The sequence below is a fragment of the Scyliorhinus torazame genome, chromosome 3 (assembly GCF_047496885.1).
Source record: "Scyliorhinus torazame isolate Kashiwa2021f chromosome 3, sScyTor2.1, whole genome shotgun sequence".
Classification (NCBI taxonomy): domain Eukaryota; kingdom Metazoa; phylum Chordata; class Chondrichthyes; order Carcharhiniformes; family Scyliorhinidae; genus Scyliorhinus; species Scyliorhinus torazame.
Genome location: NC_092709.1, coordinates 303,248,351 through 303,272,526, shown reverse-complemented (window position 1 = coordinate 303,272,526; position 24,176 = coordinate 303,248,351). Strand labels below are relative to the sequence as shown.

General features: G+C 46.7%; 1 protein-coding gene across 1 annotated transcript in view; it reads right to left on the bottom strand.

Moving 5' to 3' along the window:
- The window catches only part of loxhd1a (lipoxygenase homology PLAT domains 1a), a 332,608-nt gene that overhangs the window by 254,355 nt on the left and 54,077 nt on the right, over positions 1 to 24,176 (bottom strand). The window contains exons 6-7 of the mRNA XM_072497474.1: positions 22,173 to 22,346; positions 16,331 to 16,505 (exon numbers count right to left, since the gene is read on the bottom strand). Of these exons, the coding sequence (XP_072353575.1) occupies positions 16,331 to 16,505; positions 22,173 to 22,346 (349 nt within the window). The remainder of the gene's footprint in view (positions 1 to 16,330; positions 16,506 to 22,172; positions 22,347 to 24,176) is intronic.

Here is a 24,176-nt window from a genome sequence, read left to right as displayed (position 1 = left end):
GTGGGAATCGAACCCGGGACCCTGGCGTTATGAAGCAACACAATGTGCTACCGTGCGCCCTTTTATTGGAATTCTTTGAAGATGCAACTAGTAGGGTTGACCAGGGAGACCCAGTGAATGTGGTTTATTTAGACTTATAGAAGGCTTTCAACAAGGTCTCACATAGCAGTTCAATACGTAAAGTTAAAGTGCATGGGATTACAGGTAGTTCTTGGGATGGATAGATAGAAAGCTGGTTAGCAGACAGGAAGCAAAATGTTGGAATAAATGGGTCTTTTTCTGATTGGTAGGCAGTAACTAGTGGGGTATGGCAGGAATCTGTGCTAGGACACCAGCTGTTCACATTATGTATGAATGATTTGGACGAGGGAACTAAATGTACTATTTCTAAATTTGCCGATGATACAAAGTTGAGTGGGAGGATGAGCTGTGAGGCGGATCAGAGATGCTTCAGCGGGATTTGAAAATTTAGAGAGTTAGATACACGTGAGACCTTGCTGTCCTCGTGCATCAGTGGCTGAAAGTAAGCGTACAGGTACAGCAGGCAGTAAATAAGGCAAATGGTATGTTGGCCTTCATAGCAAGAGTATTTGAGTATAGGAAAAGGGATGTTTTAATGCAATTGTATCAGGTATTGGCGAGGCCACATGTGGAGTATTGTGCGCAGTTTTGGTGTCCTTATCTGAGGAAGGATGTTCTTGTTATGGAGGGAGTGCAGAGCGAAGGTTTATCCCGGCTAATTCCTGGGATGGCGGGACTGTCATTTGAGGAGAGACTAAGTGGGTTAGGAAATGGAATGGAAATTGCTTGTTGTCACAAGTCGGCTTCAAATGAAGTTACTGTGAAAAGCCCCTCGTCGCCACATTCCGGCGCCTGTTCGGGGAGGCTGGTACGGGAATTGAACCGGGCTGCTGGCCTGCCTTGGTTGGCTTTCAAAGTCAGCGATTTAGCCCAGTGCTAAATATATTCATTGGAGTTTAGAATAGTGAGGGGAGAAGCTCACAGAAACTTATAAAGTTCTAACAGGATTAGACAGGGTAGATACCGACACCACATAGACTGCAGCGATTCAAGAAGGCAGCTCACCACCTTCTCAAGGGCAATTAGGGTTGTACAATAAATGCTGGTTAGCCAATGATACTCATATTCCGTAAATTAATTAAAAAAATAATATAAAGCACAGAAACAGACCACTCAGTCCATGCTGGCATATATGCTCCATTTGAGCCCCTTTAGCTAACCTCTCTGACCACAATCCTCCATCCCCATCTCCCTCGTGTGTTTATCTATCCTGCTCTTAAATGCATACAAACTATTCACTTCAACCAATCCATGTTGCTGCGAGTTTTACATTCTCAGGGGAAGAAATTTCTTCTGAGTCCCCTATTGGATTTCTTGGTGACTACCTTATTGATGGTCTCTCGTTATACTCTCCCCTACAGCTGGAAACATTGGGAGCGTGCAGTTTGGTTATCTTGCTGCCTCCCCACCTCCACCCAATCAACTATAGGGCGGGAAGACATGCAGCTGGCCTTCTGATCAGGATGCAAATTAAGACTCATGTGGTCAATCAATGTCCATATAAGGGCATCATCCAGCTGCCACTGGTATTAAACCAGCGGTGGGCGAGGAACACGCCATACAGGAAGTTCCAAACAGGGTTTGATTGTGGCATTCTGGGGTGGGACGTGTAGTGTCCCACATTCAAATAATAATCTTTATTGTCACAACTAGGCTTACATTAACACTGCAATGACGTTACTGTGAAAATCCCCCAGTTGCCACATTCCGGCACCTGTTCGGGTACACAGAGGGAGCATTCAGAATGTCCCATTCACCTAGCAAGCACGTCTTTCGGGACTTGTGGGAGGAAACCGGAGGACCCGGAGGAGACCCACGCAGACACAGGGAGAACGTGCAGATTCCGCACAGGCAGTGACCAAAGCCAGAATCAAATCTGGGACCCTGGAGTTGTGAAGCAACAGTGCTAACCACTGTGCTATCACGCCACCCTTTTGAAACATTCAGTGTCTGATTGAGAGACCTGGCCATTAGTAAGTGGGGAGGAGCAAGGTGGGAGGGGTTACGGAGAGCACCAGCCCTGCCCTTTCCTTCAACCCCATTTGCCGCCTTGTGATCTCCATCGCAGCCTTACTTACTTTCCTCTAGTGATCTAACAAGGCCTGGTAAAAGCCCAAATGTATTACCAGTAACAGTCACCACTCCCCGTGACAGTGTTGGTAATGGAGAAAATCCCAATCTCTGATTGGCAGGCAGCTCTTGGGGGTTGGGGGGGGGGGGGGGGGGGGGCGGGGGGGGGGGGGGGAGGGTGGTTCCACCCTACTGGGGAAGTGCAGTAATCAAAGTCGCCAAGAGCCCTGGGGGCAGGGTCCCTGCTGCTGCCAATCAGGGACTTATTTCCATCAAGGCACCTGGAGAGTGGATCACCAGGGGTGTCTCCTGGCGGATGTCAGGTGCCCCGATCACCCTCTCAAATTACCCCCATTCCCTCTAGTTGGGATTTCACACAAGGCCGGGGTTGCTGTCTCCACCATCTCAGTGACTGGCGGCAAGGCTTTTACTCCCGCCTGGAGACAAGATCCCACCTCTGAGTGAAGCAGGCCAACCAAATGGCCAGCAGCCCTGTGGTCCCAGCAGCAGCAGCAGCATCAGGAGTGACAACCAATGCTGGGGCTGTGTCCAGTGCCCAGCGGTGGTCACCACTGGAGCCAGGCATTGGAGCAGGTGAGAGGGCATTGTTGGGACCAGGTTGTCAGGCCCCGGGAGCAGGGGAAATGGAGTAGGGGCCGGGGACATCTGGTGGGCCCAAGCCCATAAAGGAGGCACCTTCTTCCTTGCATTTCCCCAGCCTGAGCACTGAAATCTGCTTGCACACAGGAGAAACCGCTGCGGGGGCAGATGCAGGCTCCTTTGTGGGCAGAAATCAGCCACTTAACAGGCCTCAGTTGGCCCTCAAGTGGGCAAGTCACCAGGTGTCATAGATTATCATAGAATTTACAGTGCAGAAGGAGGCCATTCAGCCCATCGAGTCTGCACCGGCTCTTGGAAAGAGTACCCTACCCAAGGTCAACACCTCCACCCTCTCCCCATAACCCAGTAACCCCACACAACACTAAGGGCAATTTTGGACATTAAGGGCAATTTATCATGGCCAATCCACCTAACCTGCACATCTTTGGACTGTGGGAGGAAACCGGAGCACCCGGAGGAAACCCACGCACACACGGGGAGGATGTGCAGACTCCGCACAGACAGTGACCCAAGCCGGAATCGAACCTGGGACCCTGGAGCTGTGAAGCAGTTGTGCTATCCACAATGCTACCGTGCTGCCCTGCCATGTGTAAAACTGTTTCTCCTGCCATGTGTAAAATTGTGGTGGGGGTGGGGTGAGCACCAGGAAATGGCGTCCATGGCATTGAGATCAGTTTATAAACTTTACCCCACAGCCTGCCAACCCATCCCCAGGGGAATGTAAAACTCCACCCTTTGTGTCTACTCTATAAAAACAGTCCATAATTTTAGAGATCTCTGTTAGGTCGCCCCTCCGCCTTCTCTTATCAAGAGCTTGTTCAAAGTTTGCTGATCGGTAACCCTCTGCATTTCTAGTATCATCTGGCAAATCTTTTTTGCGCCCTCCCTAGAACCTCTACATCTTTTGTATGCAACATGACAACTAGAACGGGACACAGTACTCCAGAAGGAGACTTACATTTGATATATTTCTCTTTCCCCTTTAAGCCACTTGAATTAGACATGTAATACTGCCCCACTGAAAGTGACACCTCAAGTACAAAAAAAAGAGAGACATATTAAGTGATTCTAGAGAAATAAAGACAATCGATAAGGCATTGTGCAATAATGACCTTTTTTCTTTTGGTACTGATTCTCGCCATCATCTGAGGACTCAGTGCAGTATGTCAGAAGCTCTTTCTCATAGATTTCTTGATAGTTGTAAGCTTTTTTGGATTTCTTGCCTTTCGATTTATCTCCTTTCCTTTTATCCTTTTTCTTTCCTGCTTTTTCTACATCACTGTCATCTGATCCCTTCTTGGATTTTTTCCCTTTTTTCTTCTCCTTTCTCGGTTTTTCATCAGGATCGTCATCTTCCACGGAGCCCTTTGACTTGGACCTTTTGTCGGATTCTTCCTTTGATGACGCTTTCTTTTTCTTCCTTTTTTCCAGTATTACTTCTTCCTCGTCATCGTCGCCTAAGCGGTCCTTTGATTTTTTCTTCTTGTCTTTCATGTCGGTGTCATTTTCGATTTTTCTTTCCTACCCTTTATCCTACGTGTCACATTCATATGCCAAGCCGCTCTCTGCTCTCTCCTGCGTAGCCACAAGAACCTCATGAAAAATTACTACTCTGCCAGAGTCACGGGACCCAAAGAGAAAGCAGAGTGTAAAAAGAGCCCAGAAGCACAGACCCTATCATCAGGCTTCAGGCCTCTCCATAATTTATGGTGTGGGGATCAGTTTACACATGGGGAATGTCTCAGCTTTACCTGAGATCTCCAACCACCTCAGTAGATGAAGCAGACAATGAAAATTGCATGTTAGCACAGACTGAATATTATACTTGGAAGATATAAACAGTCAGGCCATTCGAACAAATTCTGTGCCAAGTCTTGTGAAAGGGGAATTTTGTCACTGAATTAGGATATCTTTAATACAGCACATTGCTTAATTCTATCCGACATATTTAGTCAAGAACAAAGAACAAAGAACAATACAGCCCAGGAACAGGCCCTTTATCCCTTCAAGCCCCTACCAGTCATGATACCACCCTTGGCCAAAACCTAGTACCGTATCCCTCTATATCCATCCTATCCATGTGTTTGACAAGATGCCTTATGAACGCTGTTAATATATCTGCTTCCACAACCTCCCCTGGCAACGCGTTCCAGGCACTCACCGCCCTCTGTGTAAAACACCTGCCTTGCACATCTCCTCTAAACTTTCCCCCACCAACGTGAAACCTAAGCCCCCTGGTGACTGACCCTATGAAAGACTGCCAGCCCATCCACTCTATCAATGCCCCTCATAAACCTGTAGACTTCTATCAGGTCGCCCCTCAACCTCTGTAGTTCTAATGAAAACAGTCCGAGTCTATTCAGCCACTCCATATAGCTAACACCCTCCAGACCAGGCAACATCCTGGTAAACCTCCTCTGCACCACCTCCAAACTCTCCACATCCTTCTGGTAGTGTGGCGACCAGAATTGAGCGCAATATTCCAAGTGCAGCCGTACCAAGGTTCTATACAACTGTAGCATGACTTGCCAGTTTTTATACTCCATGCCCTGTCCAATGAAGGCGAGCATTCTGTATGCTTTATCGACTACCTTGTGCACTTGTGTTGCCACTTTCAAAGATCTGTGGACCTGTACGCCCAGATCTCTCTGACTTTCTATATTCCTAAGAGTTTTGCTGTTTGCCATTTTGTCAAGCTCTGTTACATTGCCCGAATTTAAGGCTGGTGACATGATCACTTTATTTATAGAACTCCTTCTATAATTCTGGGGGTGACTTTAATTCCTCCTTCTAGGTGGGAATGGTATGTGGGACGAGTTCAAATTGGGCGAGCTGGACTTAGCGGCACAAGGTTGCTCTGTCCCCGCGCAGCACCATTTTACTTCCATTGACTCCCACATTAGGTGAGGTTCCTCCCACAGGTGGGCAGGGCCTAATTGTAAAATGTAGAAGTCACGGCCCAATGACATAACTGGCACAGCCACGTTGTTTGTACTCAACGTAGAGGGGACGACTTCATTCTCAACAGGGGAAACCTCATGAGACGCAGCCGTGTGGCCAGAAAAGGGAAGCTTTAATTTATGGAAGGGTTCCTCGTGGGTCGGCAGGGACAAGAAGTTTCTCTCATGACATTTCTTCTCCTTCCTGGCATTGGCTCTATAATTCCTCGCTACCCTCCCCAACCCTGCCACTTAACAATGCTGGTGACCATCAGGCAGTCTCTGCCTCCAACCTTAATCCTCACCCCTGTCTGACAGCCTTGAAGTCATCCCACTAGCTTCAGATGGGAGATGAACATCCAATCTTAAAACGAGCCAGACTTCACTCCATTCTCTTCCACTGCGTACATCATCATAGCCAATGCCAACCAAAGTTAAAATTCACCTCACTTTGTTAATTTGCTGAGAGCAATAATTCACAACCATGCTGCGCTTTAACATGGAGGATTACACCTGGGGAGCTTTACAAATAGGAACAGAGGTTGAACATTCAGCAGGAAAGACAACACAGGAGGTGCCTGTGGATGTGGGCAAAGAGGCAGGTATTGAGGAGGTTTTTGAAATTGAGGACTGAAGTGGGAATGATTTTAGGAAGGGAATTTGAGAGGACTGGCACAGGATGGTTTTGTGATGCTGGGGGTTGAATGGGCAGGGGGGAGTGTGGTACAGCTGACTGCAATTATAAGAGTTGTGTACACAAATGAGACTCAGTGCTGGAGGATGTTGCTGAGGCAGGAAGGTGTAAGGTGATGAAGGGATTTGCAGACAAGGAACAGGATTTGGAAATCAATGTGTTGGGAGGGAGGATGGGGAGCCAGTGAATGGCAGAGAAGACAGAGCCTGATCAGTGAGCAGGACCGGTGCGCACGATTTACTACAGGAAAGGAAGGAAGTTGTAGAATTTTGGATAAGTTGGAAATATGTAAGGTAGAGCTTGCAAAATTGGAAAGAATGCCAGGAGGTGTCAAGGTTATCAGAATTAATATCAGTGTTGAGGGGTCAAGGAGGACTATGATAATGTTACTGAGATGAATGCAAACAGTCTTGGTGGTTCGGATCTGAGATTGAACCTCAGCTAAGAACTATAATAATAATATAATAATAATCATCTTTATTATTGTCACAAGTAGGCTTACATTAATACTGCAATGAAGTTACTGTGAAAAGCCCCGAGTCGCCACATTCCGGCGCCTGTTCGGGTACACAGAGGGAGAATTCAGAATGTCCAATTCATCTAACAGCACGTCTTTCGGGACTTGTGGGAGGAGACTCCCGGAGCACCCGGAGGAAAGCCACGCAGACACGGGGAGAACGTACAGACTCCACACAGACAGTGACTCAAGTCGGGAATCGAACCTGGGACCCTGGCGCTGTGATGCAACAGTGCTAACCACTGTACTACCATGCTCAAGAATTGAGCAGAATGTCGACGTTGTGCAGTGCCAGATTCAGGCTCAGCCGGTTGCAGCCCGCTCAATGGAATTGGAGAAGAGATTCAAAGTTTCCGGCAGGAGCAGAACAAGATGTTATTGTGTTGCCAATGTATCGGTCCTGAATATCCAGGACAAGATCAGATTGATAGTGTGAAAAATACCAAAATTGGTGTGAGTTGGGGGAAAGGGGAAAAAAAACGAACCAACAAAAATGTTCAACTTCATTCTTATACCCAAGCCACCACATTATGAATTTAGTGTTTGAAATAAGTCTTTGTACTGTTCCCTAATTGAACTCACTCTCCAGGACTTTAAGACTGTCAAATTGCTCGTTACTTCATTTAACATGTGGGAGCTACTGACTCTACATGAGGCTTTTCTGTGATATGACCTTCAGAACTGCTAATTTTTTTATTCTTTCCGGGAAAGTGGTTAGCACTGCTGCCTCACAGCACCAGGAACGTGGGTTCAATTCCAGCCTTGGGTGACTGTCTGTGTGGAGTTTGCACTTTCTCTCGTGTCTGTGTGGGTTTCCTCTGGGTGTGCAGGTTTCCTCCCACAGTCCAAAGATGTGCAGGTTAGGTGCATTCGCCATGCTAAATTGCCTCTTAGTGTCCAGGGATACGCATGTTGGGTTACGGGGTTACAGGGATGGGGCGGGGTGGGCGAGGGGTGGACACGGCTCTTTTGGACGGTCAGTGCAGACGCAATGGGCCAAATAGCCTCTATCATAATATGCACCCATGCACATCATGAGGTAGAAGCAGGCAGTGACAGACACCCAGGTGAGTCAATCAACATACAGAACAGAACACGACCAATCACCAGACAGAACACCAGAGGGGGGCTTCCAATTATAAAACACACGAGGCATCAGCACTCTGCCTCTTGAAATAAAATGAAAATTGCTTATTGTCACAAGTAGGCTTCAAATGAAGTTACTGTGAAAAGCCTCTAGTCTCCATATTCCGGCGCCTGTTCGGGGAGGCTGGTACGGGAATTGAACCATGCTGCTGGCCTGTCTTGGTCTGCTTTCAAAGTTTCCACTGGTGACAACTGTAGTGACAGTCAGGGTGTACAAATCATTCAACACCTTCTACACGTGGATCAGAGCTAGCCTGGTCCAGATAGTTAATGTCAGTTTATTTAGAGTAGTAGAGAGTCAACCCACAGGCAGCTGTGTGCTTCGTTACGGAAGTTCAATAAATTCTATTGAACCAATACCTACGTTTGGTGTATGCTTGATCATTTCACTGTATCGTGTTGCAGTCTGTGTTACCCCATGGTGAATAACACGATTGCCTCCTTCTGCACTGTCGATATTCTATGATTCTATGATGTGGGTGCCGTTGGCTGGGCCAACATTTATTTCCCTTGAACTGATTGGCTTGCTAGGCAGTTTCAGAGGTCATTTAAGAGTGAACCACATTGCTGTGGATCTGGAATCACATGTAGGACAGACCAGGTAAGGACGGCAGATTTCCTAAAGGGCAATTGTGAACCAGATGGGTTTTTACGACAATCAACGATAGTTTCATGGTCATCATTAGATTACTAATTCCAGACTTTCATTGAACTCAAATTTCACCATCTGACATGGTGGCGTTCGAACCTGGCATTACTCTGGGTCGCTAGTCCAGTGACAAAACCAATACGTCATTATCTCCCCATGATTTAATATTCCATATAAAATGTGCATTCATTATAATATACATTAATTGCAATTTAGCAAATGCATGGCACAATTCTATAATGTACAGAATGTAATGGGAATCTACCAGTCTATTCGACACCAAAGTGCCTTGTTGCAAGATTTGTATACAAAACGGGCTAGTCTTCAAATGGCAAATGATCAACTAATCTGGCATTAAAGATTGCTTTAGCTTACTTGTAGGTCAGGTTTCAAATTTAGACAGGTTGCGTTTCACTGCCCCTGGATGTTCTGCACCTTTTGGCTTGTAACCTTAGAATGCATTAGCTTTATGAATGAAATTGTTCATCCAAATGCACTCAGCCTGCTTGTCTACTATGGATGCATTATGTAAGTGTTATTATGCAACTACAGGTTGGTGCCAGTGTACAGTTATCTCATCATCACACGCGACAAACTGCAATTATTTACAGGGCTGATTTTGTGATGTCATCATATTGGCAGCCGGACTGCTGGACCTGCGTCACGTTTCACAAACCTTGAGCAGGATTTTGCTCTTAATCGTCAGCAAATGGCTACCGCTGCGCATTAGCACGGCACACTCGAAAGAAGATTCAGGATCAGTGTGGACAAATTGCGTAGCTTCATAACCAGTCAGTTTGAAGAATCATTAATGAGCAGTGAAGAGTCTGAACCAGCGGGTTATCAGCATATTAAAGGAAACAGGATGGAAAGAGGGAAAAATATATGTTTTGCTGGTTTAGGGAGTCTACAGGCGCGATTTTCCCACCACTTTGCGCCCAGCCTTGGCTGACTGTCTCTGTGGAGTTGCACGTTCTCCCCGTGTCTGCGTGGGCTTCCTCCGGGTGCTCCGGTTTCCTCCCACGCTCCAACGATGTACAGGTTAGGTGGATTGGCCATGCTAAATTGTCCCTTAGTGTCCAAGGATATGCCGGTTATGTGGGGTTATGGGGTTACGGGGATTGGGCAGGGGAGTGGGCCTAGATAAAATGCTCTTTCAGAGGGTCAGTGCAGACCCGATGGGCCAAATGGCCTCCTTCTGCACTGTAGGAATTCTATGTCATTAATCTTCTGGATATGATCACGAATTTTGCAGGTGACACAAAAATTGGTAGTGTCGTAAATAGCGAGGAGGAAAAGCTTGGATTACGGAATGATAATAATAATAATCGCTTATTGTCACAAGTAGGCTTCAATGAAGTTACTGTGAAAAGCCCGGAGTCACCACATTCCGGCGCCTGTTCGGGGAGGCCGGTACGGGAATTGAACCCGCGCTGCTGGCCTTGTTCTGTATTACAAGCCAGCTGTTTAGCCCATAGATTGCCTGTCAGATGGGCAGAACAGTGGCAAATGGAATTTAACCCAGAAAACGTGAGCTGATGGATTTTGGGAGGACTAATAAGGCGCGGGAATACAGTATGAGCTGCAAGACGTTAGGAAGTACAGAGGACTAGAAGGACCTTGGGGAGCTGTCCAACGTACCCTGAAGGCAACAGGACAAGTAGATAAGGTGGTTAAGAAGACATACAGGATACTTGCCTTTATTAGCTGAGACATAGAACATAACAGCAGGGAGGTTATGCTGGAACTGTATAAAACGTTGGTTAGGCCAATTACTGCCTCATCAGCCTACTCTCGATAATCTGCACAATGATGGAACAACAGAGCCATCAAACGGCACTTACTCAGCACCAACCTGCTGACAGATGCTCAGTTTGGGTTCTGCCAGGACAACTCAGCTCCTGACGCGGAACAAGCATTAGTCCGGGTGGAGTGGGTGCCTTTTTGCGGTATTGGGGCAGTTTAGCTTTGGGTTTAAATTTGTTTCATGGGTTAGGCTTTTGTACAGTGCCACACTGCGAGTGTCCATCGGACTGCATTGACTTCATTGTACTTTCGGTAATATAAGGTACAAAGCAGGAATGTCCACTTTCCCTGTTACTGTATGCTTTGGCGATTGAGGCGTTGGCCATCACACTACGGCCGTTGGCAGGATGGAAGGGTATAGAGAGGAGAGATAGGGAGCACAGGGTTTCCCTGTATGCGGACGATTTATTGCTGCTTGTCATGAATCCTCTCTCTAATGTGGGGCAGATAATGGAGGTGCTTAGGAAGTTTGGTTCCTTCTTGGGATACAGATTGAACGTGGGCAAGAGTGAGGTCTTTTTTGGTGACCCCTCCAGGGAAGGGAGGTGATCTGGAGAGGCTACTGTTTCGACTGGCCAGGACTAGTTTTAGTTCCACGCCGGCAGGACAGGCAATTTATCGGCGGAACTTCGGCCCATCCGGGCCGGAGAATCGAGCGGGGGGGCCCGCCAACCGGCGCGGCCCGATTCCCACCCCCGCCGAATATCCGGTACCGGAGACTTCGGCAACCGGCGGGGGCGGGACTCACGGCAGCCCCCGGCGATTCTCCAACCCGGCGGGGGGTCGGAGAATGATGCCCTCGATCTATGAAAAAGACACACCTTTTTCCAAATTAACCACACAGATCTCAGGCAGTAGGGGGCACATACATTCTGCGTGTGACATTGGCAAGGCAAGCGTTTGTTGCCCGCCCCTAATTGTCCTTGAACTGAATGACTTGCCAGCCTATTTCAGGGGGAAGTTAAGAGTCATGTAGATTTCCGTGGGTCTGAAGTCACACGGAGGCCACACCAGGTAAGGACACAGATTTCCTTCCCTAAAGGGCATCAGTAAACAAGGTGGGTTTTCATGACAATGAATGATTGTTTCATGGTCACCCCCATTACTGAGACAAGCTTTCAATTTTGAATTTATTAATCACTTGAATTTAAATACTACCAGTTGCCATGGTGGGATTTAAACCTGTGATCCCAGAGCATTTACTTGAACCTTTGGATCGCACTTCCCACTGATGACACTTTCTAGACATGTAACTATATGGGACATGAGTAGTTTCCTAGAGTTCCCACATGGAATAGGATGTGCATGCCACAGGACTGAGGTGCCCTGCTATGCCCCTATTTATTACACTAACTAAACGTAACAGAAATAAACCAAAGACTGATTAGGAGAAAAGCAACTTTTAATTTCCTGACCATTTTCCCATGTAAGATCTTGTCGCAAACCTTGCTAAAATCTGTGTAGACTATATCAAATGTACCAACCCTCATCAATCCTCCCAGCTATCGTTCAGTGGGTCAAAACCTTCCCTTAGTGGGTCAAGACCGTCCCTTAATAAATAACTGCTGATTGCCCTTGATTAATTAGTGCCTTTCCAAATGTCAAAATTGCTCCCTAAGCACCCTGGACATCAATGCTCTCTTGCTGAGAACCTTATACCTCCTTCTCTTGCCACTTCCAGCAGATTGTGTGGCCTCTGCTCATTCTCCCTGTCATGCTGTGATCCAAGGTGAATGAAAGCTACTGCCCTCATATCTGGGAGTAAGTGGTTTGTGCAGAATCCTTTAAGCCAGGACAACTTCCGACTGCACCCTTTCTACAAACATTCACTCCCTCCACCACCGACGCACTGCAGCAGCCGTGTGTACCATCTACAAGATACACTGCAGGAACTCACCAAGGCGCTCTAGGCAGCCACCTTCCAACCTCACGACCACTACCATCTGAAGGAGAATAGCAGCAGATACCTGGGTACACCACACCATCACCTTTTCGAGGGCAATTAGGGATGGGCAACAAATGCTGATCTAGCCAGTGACACCACATCCCATTAATGAGTTAAAAAACCTTCACATTTTCTGGCTGGTTATTACTGTAAGATTTCGTAGCATCAGGGTGAAGACTACAACTCTATGACGCACCCCTCCCCCCCTCTCCCACTCCCTCACCACACAGAAAATGTATTCCCGACCTCTTTTTACCTGGTTGCTACAAGAGGGTAGATGATTGTAATGTTTTGTGCTACTGTATTTCTACAGGAGCTGAGAGACCCCACACCTCCTGTCACTATTCCCCTTTCATACACAACCTATGTCTGTGTCCAGAACTCCCAGTTAAAATTTCCAACTGTTCTTAATAATGTGGAGACGATACTTGATTGTTATCCCCAGTTCAATGCTCTTGTCATTTTGTAGTGTACGTTTTCATGTATAATCCTCATCTCACAGTGCTCAATGTTTGAAAATCATACTCTGCACCAGTGCAGCCCCAACATTTAAGATGGAATTGAATACTGAGTGAACTCAAATTCTGCGATCCAACCACTGACTAACACGAGAACTGTGTTCCAAGCATTTCAGAACTGCTGTAAATGTGCAGGAGACTCATCGATATCTGTAAGTAGATGAGATGGCTAAGTATTTAGGATGCAAATCTTCACCACCCAGAAGAGTCACCTCCTGATCTCTCTTCCTTGCTGCTGACCGACCGGCTGACCAGCAGTGTTTTTCTTTTCAATAAAATCTTCACAGACTCACATGACTTTTTAGTGAACATTATAAGCTTTGACTTAATTTCTAACAATGTCCGAGCACAGGTCAATGAAGCTGGTGTCTAAAACCGTTCTCTTCATTTGAACTAACTAAAATAATTGGAAGACTGCCTGCCAGCCTCACCGGTTTTCTTGTCCTCCTTGTTGTTCTGGCGCTTCCACCACATTGTTGATTGTTTAAAAGGTGCTCTTTGATTTTACGTTTAAAAAAAAAGTAGGTGCTTGTCTTTGCTCCATGATGTATAGCTGCTGCATCCCCACAGGCAGATGTGAAAGTAAATGTGGTGACTTTCTTTGCCAGGTGATATCAAGCCCGGCCCCGAGGAAACTGACACGCTGGAGAAATGATAAGAGTAAGGCCGCCATCGTCCGACCCTAAGTGACAACAAATTAAGTGGTGATCTGACATGGAGTTGTTTTTTTAAAAACGTGAAGCTCACTAATGTCTGGAGAAGGAACGGGCACAAAGGGATAGTGGAGAGCACACTCACAAAACTTTCTTCTAAATAGGAAAATGGACTTTAATTTACTGGCATTGTTCAGTTGTAACTAAATTCCCTGTTATCAGGGCTGTGTGGCAGCAAAGTTTATGAAAATGTTGCTTTCTTTTTCTGTCACTCTATCTTCCCCCCCACATATCGTTGGTGGTTTTGTGTGTGTTTCCTTACATCTTATATACCTTTGGAGCCCGGTTTTGAAATGAAGAGGCATCGACTGACAGAGTGCCCAATGGGGGATCCCCTTCCAAGTCATTCAGTTGGTGTTAATGGGCGACAAAGATTCCTGAACACATTTGGTGGCCGTGACCACCTCGATAATGCCAGATGATTCAATTGAACACTGACGTCAGTGGGTGGCAAACAAGCAAAATAGTCTAGCGAATGAGCATGTCATGCATGAAAGTACATGTGCATGGCTATCAGCTGAGACAGGATCGGGCACAGCTATGATGCTTTGAATGCCAATTCTCATTATCCAGATTCAGCTAATTAATGGCAATTTCCCTCAGGTTCAAATTCCATGCCTTAGAATAAATATCTATGTCTATGTATTTACATTGTGTATTTATCATCTGTCCTATGTTTGTCATGTATGGTGCGATGTGCCTGGACTGTATGCAGAACAATACTTTTCACTGTACCTCTGCACACGTGACAATAAATCTAAATCTAAATCAGCAGCTATCAATATCCTGGGGGTTACCACTGAGCAAATCAAAACTGGACTAGCCATATAAATGCTGTGGCTACAAGAGCAGGTCACAGGCTAGGAGTCCTGCGGTGAGTAACTCACCTCTTGACTCCGCAAAGCCTGTCCGCCACCTACAAGGCACAAATCAGGAATGAGATGGAATACTCTGCACTCGTCTGGATGAGAGCAGCTCCAACAACACTCAAGCAGCTTGACACCATCCTGGACATAGCAGCCCACTTGATTGGCACCCCCTCCACTACCGACGAATTGTGGCAGCCGTGTGTACCATCTGGCAGCCGTGTGTACCATCTGCAAGATGCACTGCAGTAACTCACCAAGGCTCCTTAGACAGCATCTTACAAACCCATGTCTAGGACCATCTGGGACAGAAGCAGAAGATACATAGAAACACCACCACTTGGAAGTTCCAGGGTACCCGGCTGGCAATGCCAAAGTGCCCGGGTACCAGAGAGAGGGCCAGGGTGCCACCTTGCCCTGTCCCCAACTATCCGGGGGTCTCCAATGGCTTGGGAGAGCCCCCCCCACAGGTGCGTTTAAGACTGGTCCAGGTTTGTGTAGACCAGTATTAAACGTTGCCCTAGTGAGGTCTCCCAGGCGCAACTGTTGAGTCCTGGGCTCTGGCTGAATCTGGCGAACATATATGTAAATGAGCTGTCTGGCTCATTTAAATATACTGATCTGGATCACGCCCAGTGAGGGCGAGATTCAGATTGTGAAGTCACACGAGATTTCATGAATCTCGTGAAACCTTTTGCGCGTCGCGAATCTCACAAGAGGCCTCTCGCTAGATGCAACAGCCTCGTCCTGACACCAAGTCGTGGGTGACAAGGCCGCTGAATCGCGCCCAGAGTTAATGTTTTGAGTCTAATACGACTTTTTCTTGAAATGGTCTTCTGAAGGACAGGACTCGATATGTTAACTGTTTCTCTTCTCTCCACAGGTGCTGCCAGGCCTTTTCCAGCACTCTGTTTGTATTTCGGTTTAATTAAACCATCTGCTTGATTGAGAGCTGACCTGAAAGTATCCATTTCTAAATTAGCAAAAATAGAACCCACCTGAATCTTTTATTAAGAAACTAATTGATATTGTCATGGCCTTTGTGGCTCCCTTCCAGTTGTCAAGGTGGAAAGGCTTCTGAACAGTTTACAAGAATGCCCATTGTTTACTGAAGCTTCCTCATTCAGTGGAGTGATTGGCAGCTCATTATTTCATCACATATAATACTTTGATAGTGATCCTATGCTGATCAAGGGGATGGATAACAATGCTCTCGACATCTGAAGACATTTTCCCGGATTACATGTGCCGTCAGACTGGCATTGCTATTTCCCAACTGCGATTCAGTAGTCACATCAATGTAAAATGAAAGCCAAAGAGTTAAATCCCATACATTGCATTCAGGGAGCTCCAGAGGTTGGTAAAATGTCACCTTCCCATGATACCACTTGCACCACTATGCATACTCTCAGATAAATGCATTGAAATGGAGGTCCTGAAGATGTGGCTAATGATAGACTTATTTTAGTGTTATGTTTTATGAAGGCAATGAAGTGCATTTACAATTTGATTGGAGTTCTTTAAAATCTGCTCCTTCAAAATTTTGTTACTGATTAAAAACAAAATATTCTGCTCATTACCATTCCAATTCATTTCTGACCCAAAAAGGCAGGGCAGGGCGATATAGATATTTGAAGCTGATTCGCTAAACATTGTTCACATGAATTCTTGAAAAACAGATTAATCACCAAATCCCGCACAGAGACTTACAGGCCACACACTCAGAATCATAACTAATTATACAGGATGGCTATCTCTTACTAACCAGTGTAGTCATTACGTCTCCCGGTGACTGATGAGAACGTGCGACTCAGCTGGCAATCTGTGTGAAACAGGGATAGCCAGCTTTTGCAGGGAATATTCCACGTCTTGTTCCGGGCAGTATTTACGATGGAAACTTCTTCCACGTACCATGCCTGCCCTTTTTCCAGACCATCATGCTAGAATTGCGGGAAAAGAAATTAAAACCTTGCTGTTAACACCGGAGATAACCAAGGCTGCCCTACTGTACAAAATTAGCCATGGTGGAGTTGGCAAGAGTATTAAAATGCTATGTTGCAAAGGGAAAGAGTGTAGAGCTCTAGCACTTTCTGGAGATGTCATTTGTGATCATCCATGAACATTTGTGGGGAAATGCCTATATTTTATGTTGGTGTACTGGTCCCTTTAAGAACTAGGTTACTCTAGGATATGATAAAGCACTTGGCTTCCATTAAATGATTGTGTGACCAGGTTGCCTTGGAGCTAAACAATAGAAGGAAATAAAAGGTCAACAACAGAAGATAATTACAGCTGTATGATTCTGGGTTCAAACAGTTTAAGTTTTAGTTTGGAGAACAAGCTAGCTGCAGGAGAGAAAAACAATCGCTCTCAAAGAATTTAGCTGAAATTTTGACTTTTGGCTAAAGGGGGTTAAACCATTTGTTAACAGCAAGTCAGACCTCTGATATAGTTGAGACAAAGAGAGAGAGAGTTTTAGATGCAAAGTTCAGCCCTAAAGAATATTCAAACTAGGAGAGATCTGACATGAAGTGGCTATGTTTAAGGTGATGTGGAGCTGCCAGCGTTGGACTGGGGTGAGCACAGTGAGAACTCTTACAACACCAGGTTAAAGTCCAACAGGTTTGTTTCTAATCACTAGCTTTCGGAGCACTGCTCCTTCCTCCTGTGAATGAAGAGGTATGTTCCAGAAACATATATATCGACAAAGTCAAAGATGCAAGACAATGCTTTGAATGCGAGCATTTACAGGTGATTAAGTCTTTACAGATCCAGAGGTAGGGGTAACCCCAGGTTAAAGAGGTGTGAATTGTCTCAAGCCAGGACAGTTGGTAGGATTTCGCAGGCCAGATGGTGGGGGATGAATGTAATGCGACATGAATCCAAGGTCCCGGTTGAGGCCGTACTCATGTGTGCGGAACTTGGCTATAAGTTTCTGCTCGGCGATTTTGGGTTGTCGCGCGTCCTGAAGGCTACCTTGGAGAACACTTACCCGGAGATCAGAGGCTGAATGCCCTTGATTGTGAAGTGTTCCCCGACTGGAAGGGAACATTCCTGCCTGGCGAGTGTTGCGCGATGTCCGTTCATCCGTTGTCGCAGCGTCTGCATGGTTTCGCCAATGTACCACGCTTCGGGACATCCTTTCCTGCAGCGTATGAGGTCGACAACGGTGGCCAAGTCACACGAGTATGTACTGCGTACCTGGTGGGTGCTGTTCTCACATGTAACGGTGGTACCCATGTCGATGATCTGGCATGTCTTGCAGAGATTGCCATGGCACGGTAGTGTGGTGTCGTGGTCACTGTTCTGAAGGCTGGGTAGTTTGCTGCAAACAATGGTTTGTTTGAGGTTGCGCGGTTGTTTGAAGGCAAGTAGTGGGGGTGTGGGGATGACCTTGGCAAGATGTTCATCTTCATCGATGATGTGTTGAAGGCTGCGAAGAAGATGTCACAGTTTCGCCGCTCCGGGGAAGTACTGGACGATTATCGGATGTGTCCCATGTTTGTCTTCCGAGGAGGTCGGTGCAGATTTTTGCCGTGGCGCGTTGGAACTGTCGATCGATGAGTCAAGCACCATATCACATTCGTACGAGGGCACCTTTCAGTGTCTGTAGATGTCTGTTACGCTCCTCCTCGTCTGAGCAGATCCTGTGTATATGGAGGGCTTGTCCATAGGGCATGGCTTCTTTAATGTGTTTAGGGTGGAAGCTGGAGAAGTGGAGCATCACAAGGTAATCCGTGGGCTTGCGGTAAAGTGGAGTACTGAGGTGACCGTCCTTGATGGGAATGAATGTGTCCGCATTGTCGCACGGCCTTGAGGCAAAATCGCCGAGCAGAAACTTATAGCCAGGTTTCGCACACATGAGTACGGCCTCAACCGGGACCTTGGATTCATGTCTCATTACATTCATCCCCCACCTTCTGGCTTGGGTTTGCGAAATCCTACCAACTATCCTGGCTTGAGACAATTCACACCTCTTTAACCTGGGGTTACCCCTCCCTCTGGATCTGTAAAGACTTAATCACCTGCAAATGCTCGCATTCAAAGCATTGCCTTGCATCTTTGACTTTGTCTATATATATGTTTCTGGAACATACCTCTTCATTCACCTGAGGAAGGAGCAGTGCTCAGAAAGCTAGTGATTAGAAACAAACCTGTTGGACTTTAACCTGGTGTTGTAAGACTTCTTATTATGTTTAAGGTAGCAGAGATGGCCGTGTTGAATCAGGAGGTTGCAACCATAGAATGGTTGGAAGAGATTTGAAGGGAAAGTCTTGCCCGAAGTGAACAAAAGTTCCAAGAAATGTCAACCCTTATATGGATCTTTGAAGCAGTAGCCAGACTAAGCAGCTACTCCTCCAATTTTTGGTAAGTATCTGACTTGAGTTTACTGGAGATATGGGTCTAACGGATGTAGAAAGCAAGACAATTTAAAGAATTTGGTTTATATTATAAGTAACTGAGTTCATTATGCTTTTATTATCTTTAATATAACTGACTCATTTGGAATGTGCATATTAGTATTCGGGTCCATTGATTTTTCTGTAGTGAAATTATTTTTGATTTACACCCTGAACCTTGAGACTTCATTCCTTTTCTTAATACATGGGTTTGCGGATTCTTAAAATAAAAATTACTGGGGCGGGATTCTCAGTTTGGGAGAACATCCGGAGCTGAATTGCACCAGATTTATGCGGGATGCAATTGAGTGTTCCATGGCGTGGAATACGAGGGAATCCTGCTACCGACTGGGCTGCCATCTTGAGCGGGTGGAAATATGGACCTCAGCTACAACCTGGGAAAGGGAGAAGGCAATTGTGAGTGAGTACAAGCCTGACCTGGCATCAGTTACAACCTGGTCCCAGGAGTAGCATTCTTACTCCTTCTGACCACAAAACTCTGAAGTCAGTTTCCTGCAGCCCTTGAGCTTTATTGCATCCAGTTCAGGGACCACTGGTGAGGCTGCATGAGACCGAATAGCTTGAGGTGTGTGATAGTGTATGTTATTGAACTAGTGATCCAGAGATATCAGTTCACAATCCCACCACGATAGCTGGGGAATTCAATTTCAATTAATTAACCAACACTGAAATAAAAGATAATGGGCGGGATTCTCCGACCGCCCCGCCGGGTCGGAGAATCGGCGGGAGGCGGCGTGAATCCCACCTCCGCCGGTTACCGAATTCTCCGGCGCCGGGGTTTTGGAGGGGGCGGGAATCGCGGCGCGCCGGTCGGCGGCTGCTGGCAGCGGCCCCCCGCCGATTCTCCGGCCTGCGATGGGCCGAGTGACCGCCCGTTTTCGGCGGGTCCTGCTGGCGTAAATCACAACAGGTCCTTACCGGCAGGACCTGGCTCCACGGGCAGCCTGCAAAGTCCTCGGGGCGGGGGGGGGATATGGCCCCGGGGGGTGCCCCCGCGGATCGGTGGCCTAGCTCGCGATCGGGGCCCACCAATCCACGGGCGGGCCTGTGCCATGGGGGCACTTTCTCTCCGCACCGGCCGCTGTCAACCTCTGCCATGGCTGGTGTGGAGAAGAACTCCCCTGCGCATTCACTGGGATGATGCCAGCACATGCTAGCGCTCCCGCGCATGCGCCAACTCGCTCCGGCTGGCGAAGGCCCTTCGGCGCCGGTTGCCGTGGCGCCAAGCTCTTCCGTGCCGCCTGGTGTTGCGCCAAACACTCCGCCGCTGGCCTAGCCCCTGAATGTGCGGAGGATTCCGCACCTTCGGGGCGGCCCGACGCCGGAGTGGTTCACGCCACCCCTCGGCGCCGGAGTGGCCCGCTCCGCCGGTTCGCGGAGAATCCCGCCCCAGATCAGTCACGATGACCATGAAATGATTGGATTGTTGTAAAAACCCATTCTGTTCACTAATGTTCTTCAGAGCAGGATACCTGCCATCATTACCTGTTTCTGGCCTTTTTGTGATCCAGACCCATAGAAACGTAATGGACCCTCACTGGCCCCTAAGATAGTTGTCCAGGGTGCAGTGAGAATAGTCAGTTAAGGTAAGAAAATGGGGGCTGAAAGAGTGCAGTACTCTTTAGATATGGGTCTGTCTCATGGTGCTGGCTGGCAGAGGGAATGTACACAGAGATGGGGGTGGGGGTCGGATTTGATAGAGAGGCAGGTCCAGTTTGAGCAGGTCACAGCATCGATCAATATCTAAAAGGATGATGTGGGGAGGGTCTGGATAAAAGGGGTAATGTTGAAGGAGATGAGTGTAGACTCAGGGGGGAGAGATGGCATGTACAATTGGAGAGTGAGAGGGTCCCTGGTAATGGAGGGAGGTTGAATGGTAATAGAGGGGAGGAACTTAGTGATGTTGGGTGGATCAAGGGTGATGGGAACGAGCATGAAGTGACGGGAGAGTAACGGCTTCAAGAAAAATAATTACAATGGCTATTTTTGTTCTGTCTCCAGCAGCCCTTGCAGTGTCAGAATTGGAGATCGAATGGGGAGGAGTTTGATGTGTGTGGCAGATGGAGTTTTAGTTGTGGACAGTGGAAGAAATTAAAAATCTCACTGAACATCAGTTTTATGGGGTGATAGCCATGGACACACATGTTCTTATCTCATTGTCTGCCTTTTTCACACAGTTCAATTGCTGGGATACCCATGGGTCTCATACGCCCAATATACCTGCAACCTCAACAGCGGGAGGAGAGGATATGATAAACATGAGCTCTTTCCAGTCAACAGATTTATGAGGATGCTACCAGGACTTGATAGTCTGAGTTATAAGGAGAAGCTGGATAGGCTGGGACTTTTTTTCCCTGGAGCGTAGGAGGCTTAGGGGTGATCTTATAGAGGTCTACAAAATAACGAGGAGCATTGATAAGGTAGATAGTCGACATCTTTTCCCAAAGGTAGAGGAGTCTAGAACAAGAGGGCATAGGTTTAAGGTGCGAGGGGAGAGATACAAAAGAGACCAGAGGGAAAATTTCCTCACACAGAGGGTGGTGAGCATCTGGAACGGGCTGCCAGGGCCAGTGGTAGAGGCGGGTACAATTTTGACCTTTAAAAAGCAGTTATACAGTTACATTGGCAGGGTGATTATAGAGGGATATGGGAAAGTGGGACTAGCTTAGTGATAGAATCTGGGCAGCATAGACCAGCTGGGCCGATGGGCCTGTTTCCATGCTGTTAACATCTAAGACTCTATGACTAACAACAAAGACCGCAATGCCAGCATCGGCAGCGCCAGAGGGGGAGACTGGTGGGGATGTACCTTGCATTCGGGGAAGGTATCGTAGAAAGACAGGCACTGGCTTTTGGCAGTAAAGTTGTAGCTGTGGTACAAAGTCTCCCTTTTCAGATGAGAAAGCTTTCTTTATCTACAGCATTGTCAGCTGATGGCAGGATCTACCATGGAAACGATTCCCCCACTGCTACATTGCACGTGTTTTGCATGTACGCCATTGGCACTTATGAGTTTTGATTATAATCGAGTGGGAAGCAGCAAAAAGATGCTCCAGTTATGGCCTTGAATATGGCACACTATTACCAATGACCATAGGGTTCAATTGAGAAAAAAATTCAAATAAAGATTACAATGGTTTGACCATGATTTAATCATAGTTAGATAAATGTGTTCTACACTGGTACCTCTAATACGATGTTCTGGAGCTCCCCAATTTCCGGCCCACAGACTTTAAATGTGTGAGATGATCCTTTAGCGAACTGGAAAGCTACAGGCATATCAGATATTCTCGACACCAACTTCTTGCATAGACGTTTCTTGTTTATTTTTCCTTTTGATCCCTTCATTTGTAGGGAAACCTAACATGGATGGAACAGAATTGGTTGTCATTCGCAATTCCCAAGAAGATTAGAATAATGCTCTCTTGGCCTCTGTGGACCACACTCAGCATTTAACAGAGCCCTTATCTACATTATTTATATATACAAAAAAATCTATTGCACACCAATTTTGGGCGGGGTGGTGTTTGCACTTTCTCCGCATATCTGTGTGGGTTTCCTCTGGGTGCTCTGATTTTTGCAAAGATGCGCAGGTTAGATGGGTTGGCCATACAAAATGTCCCCTGAGTGTCTAAAGGTTAGGTGGGTTTACGGGGCCGTGGGCCTAAGTGGGTTGCTCTTTCGGAGGGTCGGTGCAGACTTGATGGGCCAAATATCATAGAATATCATAGAATTTACAGTGCAGAAGGAGGCCATTCGGCCCATCGAGCACCTGCACCGTAAGGATTCTATGATTTACCGGAGTTGGAGTATTCTGCCTGAAATGGACAGGAAAAGGAGTAAAATCAGACTTTTCTTGGTGCTTTGCTGCCTGATCTCAATTTTGTTTCTCTTTTCCACCACCAGCAGGTCCAATAACTCCTTATTCCTTGCCAGCCGCAGATAAAGATTGACTCAGTTGGTAGAGCTCTAGGGCGGGATTCTCTGTCCCGCCGCACCAGTTTGCTGCTGCGGCGTGCCCCCGCCAGCGGAGAACCAGCCCTCATCTCTGAGTCAGAAGGTTGCGGATTCATGCGCTATATCAGGTGATTTCGTACAAAATCTAGGCTGATGCCCTGGCACAGAACTGAGAGAATGCTGCCCTGGCAGAGCCACCCTCTTTCAGACCTGACCTCAAACTGAGACCCCATCTGCTCCATCAGATGGATGTAAATGATTCTATGGTAATATTTCATAGGAGAGTAGAGTCCCTTATGTCCTGGCATTATTTCCCAGCCAGGAGGGAGCACTGACTCAGGGCACATGCAGATAAAACTCACGAGTTAAGATCTCCCAGATTTGACACTGCTAAGGTTAAGATCGCTTGACGTAAGCCCCAGCTCCTGCCATGAGTTGAGTTAAAATCAAGTCATGGCCGTTAAGTTTGTAACAGTCTGATCTTAATGTTTCTTGTACACAGGTCTGTTTAACTGCTACATTCCCAGTCTCATTTATTATTACAGTATTGATCTGCTTGTTAGAGAGGGTACTACATAGGACAGGAACATACAATATGTTTCCCTTCTAATAGTTAACTCTTGTCCCATCCTTTATTATTTCTCCTCTAGAGATTATTCCTCATCCTATTTTGTGCAGCCTCTAACGTGGAGTTTCCATTCAACTGGACGCTGGTAAGAGCTATAGGTTTTAGCAGTCACGTAACCATAGCAACTGTGTTCTCACTCCTGTCACAATTGAAATGGGGAGGAGCTATAAATTGCATGGCTTGGTCATGTACAACCCAGAGTTTCATCTGGTGTTTGTATCTGCAGATCTGATCTAAAGGAATCATGTCAACATTTGACCAAAAGAAGCCTTGAAAAAGATTTGAAAAAGTTAGATTCCATGGGTCTCTCATACCGATCAAAGCACAGTTGTTTGCACCGAGTTTTCTAGTGTTGATACCAAAAATGTTCTGTGGTAATCGGTTCTCATGGAAGTATCACAAAAGTCCAGCTCAAAACGATTCCCTTGGACGGCACGCCTCAGTGAACCTCAGTAACTCTCAATGGAAGTCCTCGAAAAAATACCATGGAGTCAAGTCTGAATAGTATTCCTGCAGTCAGACCCAAAACAAGTCGGAAACAAACCTGAAGAATTCAAGCGCAAAATACCACAGATACTGAAGAACTCTAATCTGGATAGCCCTGC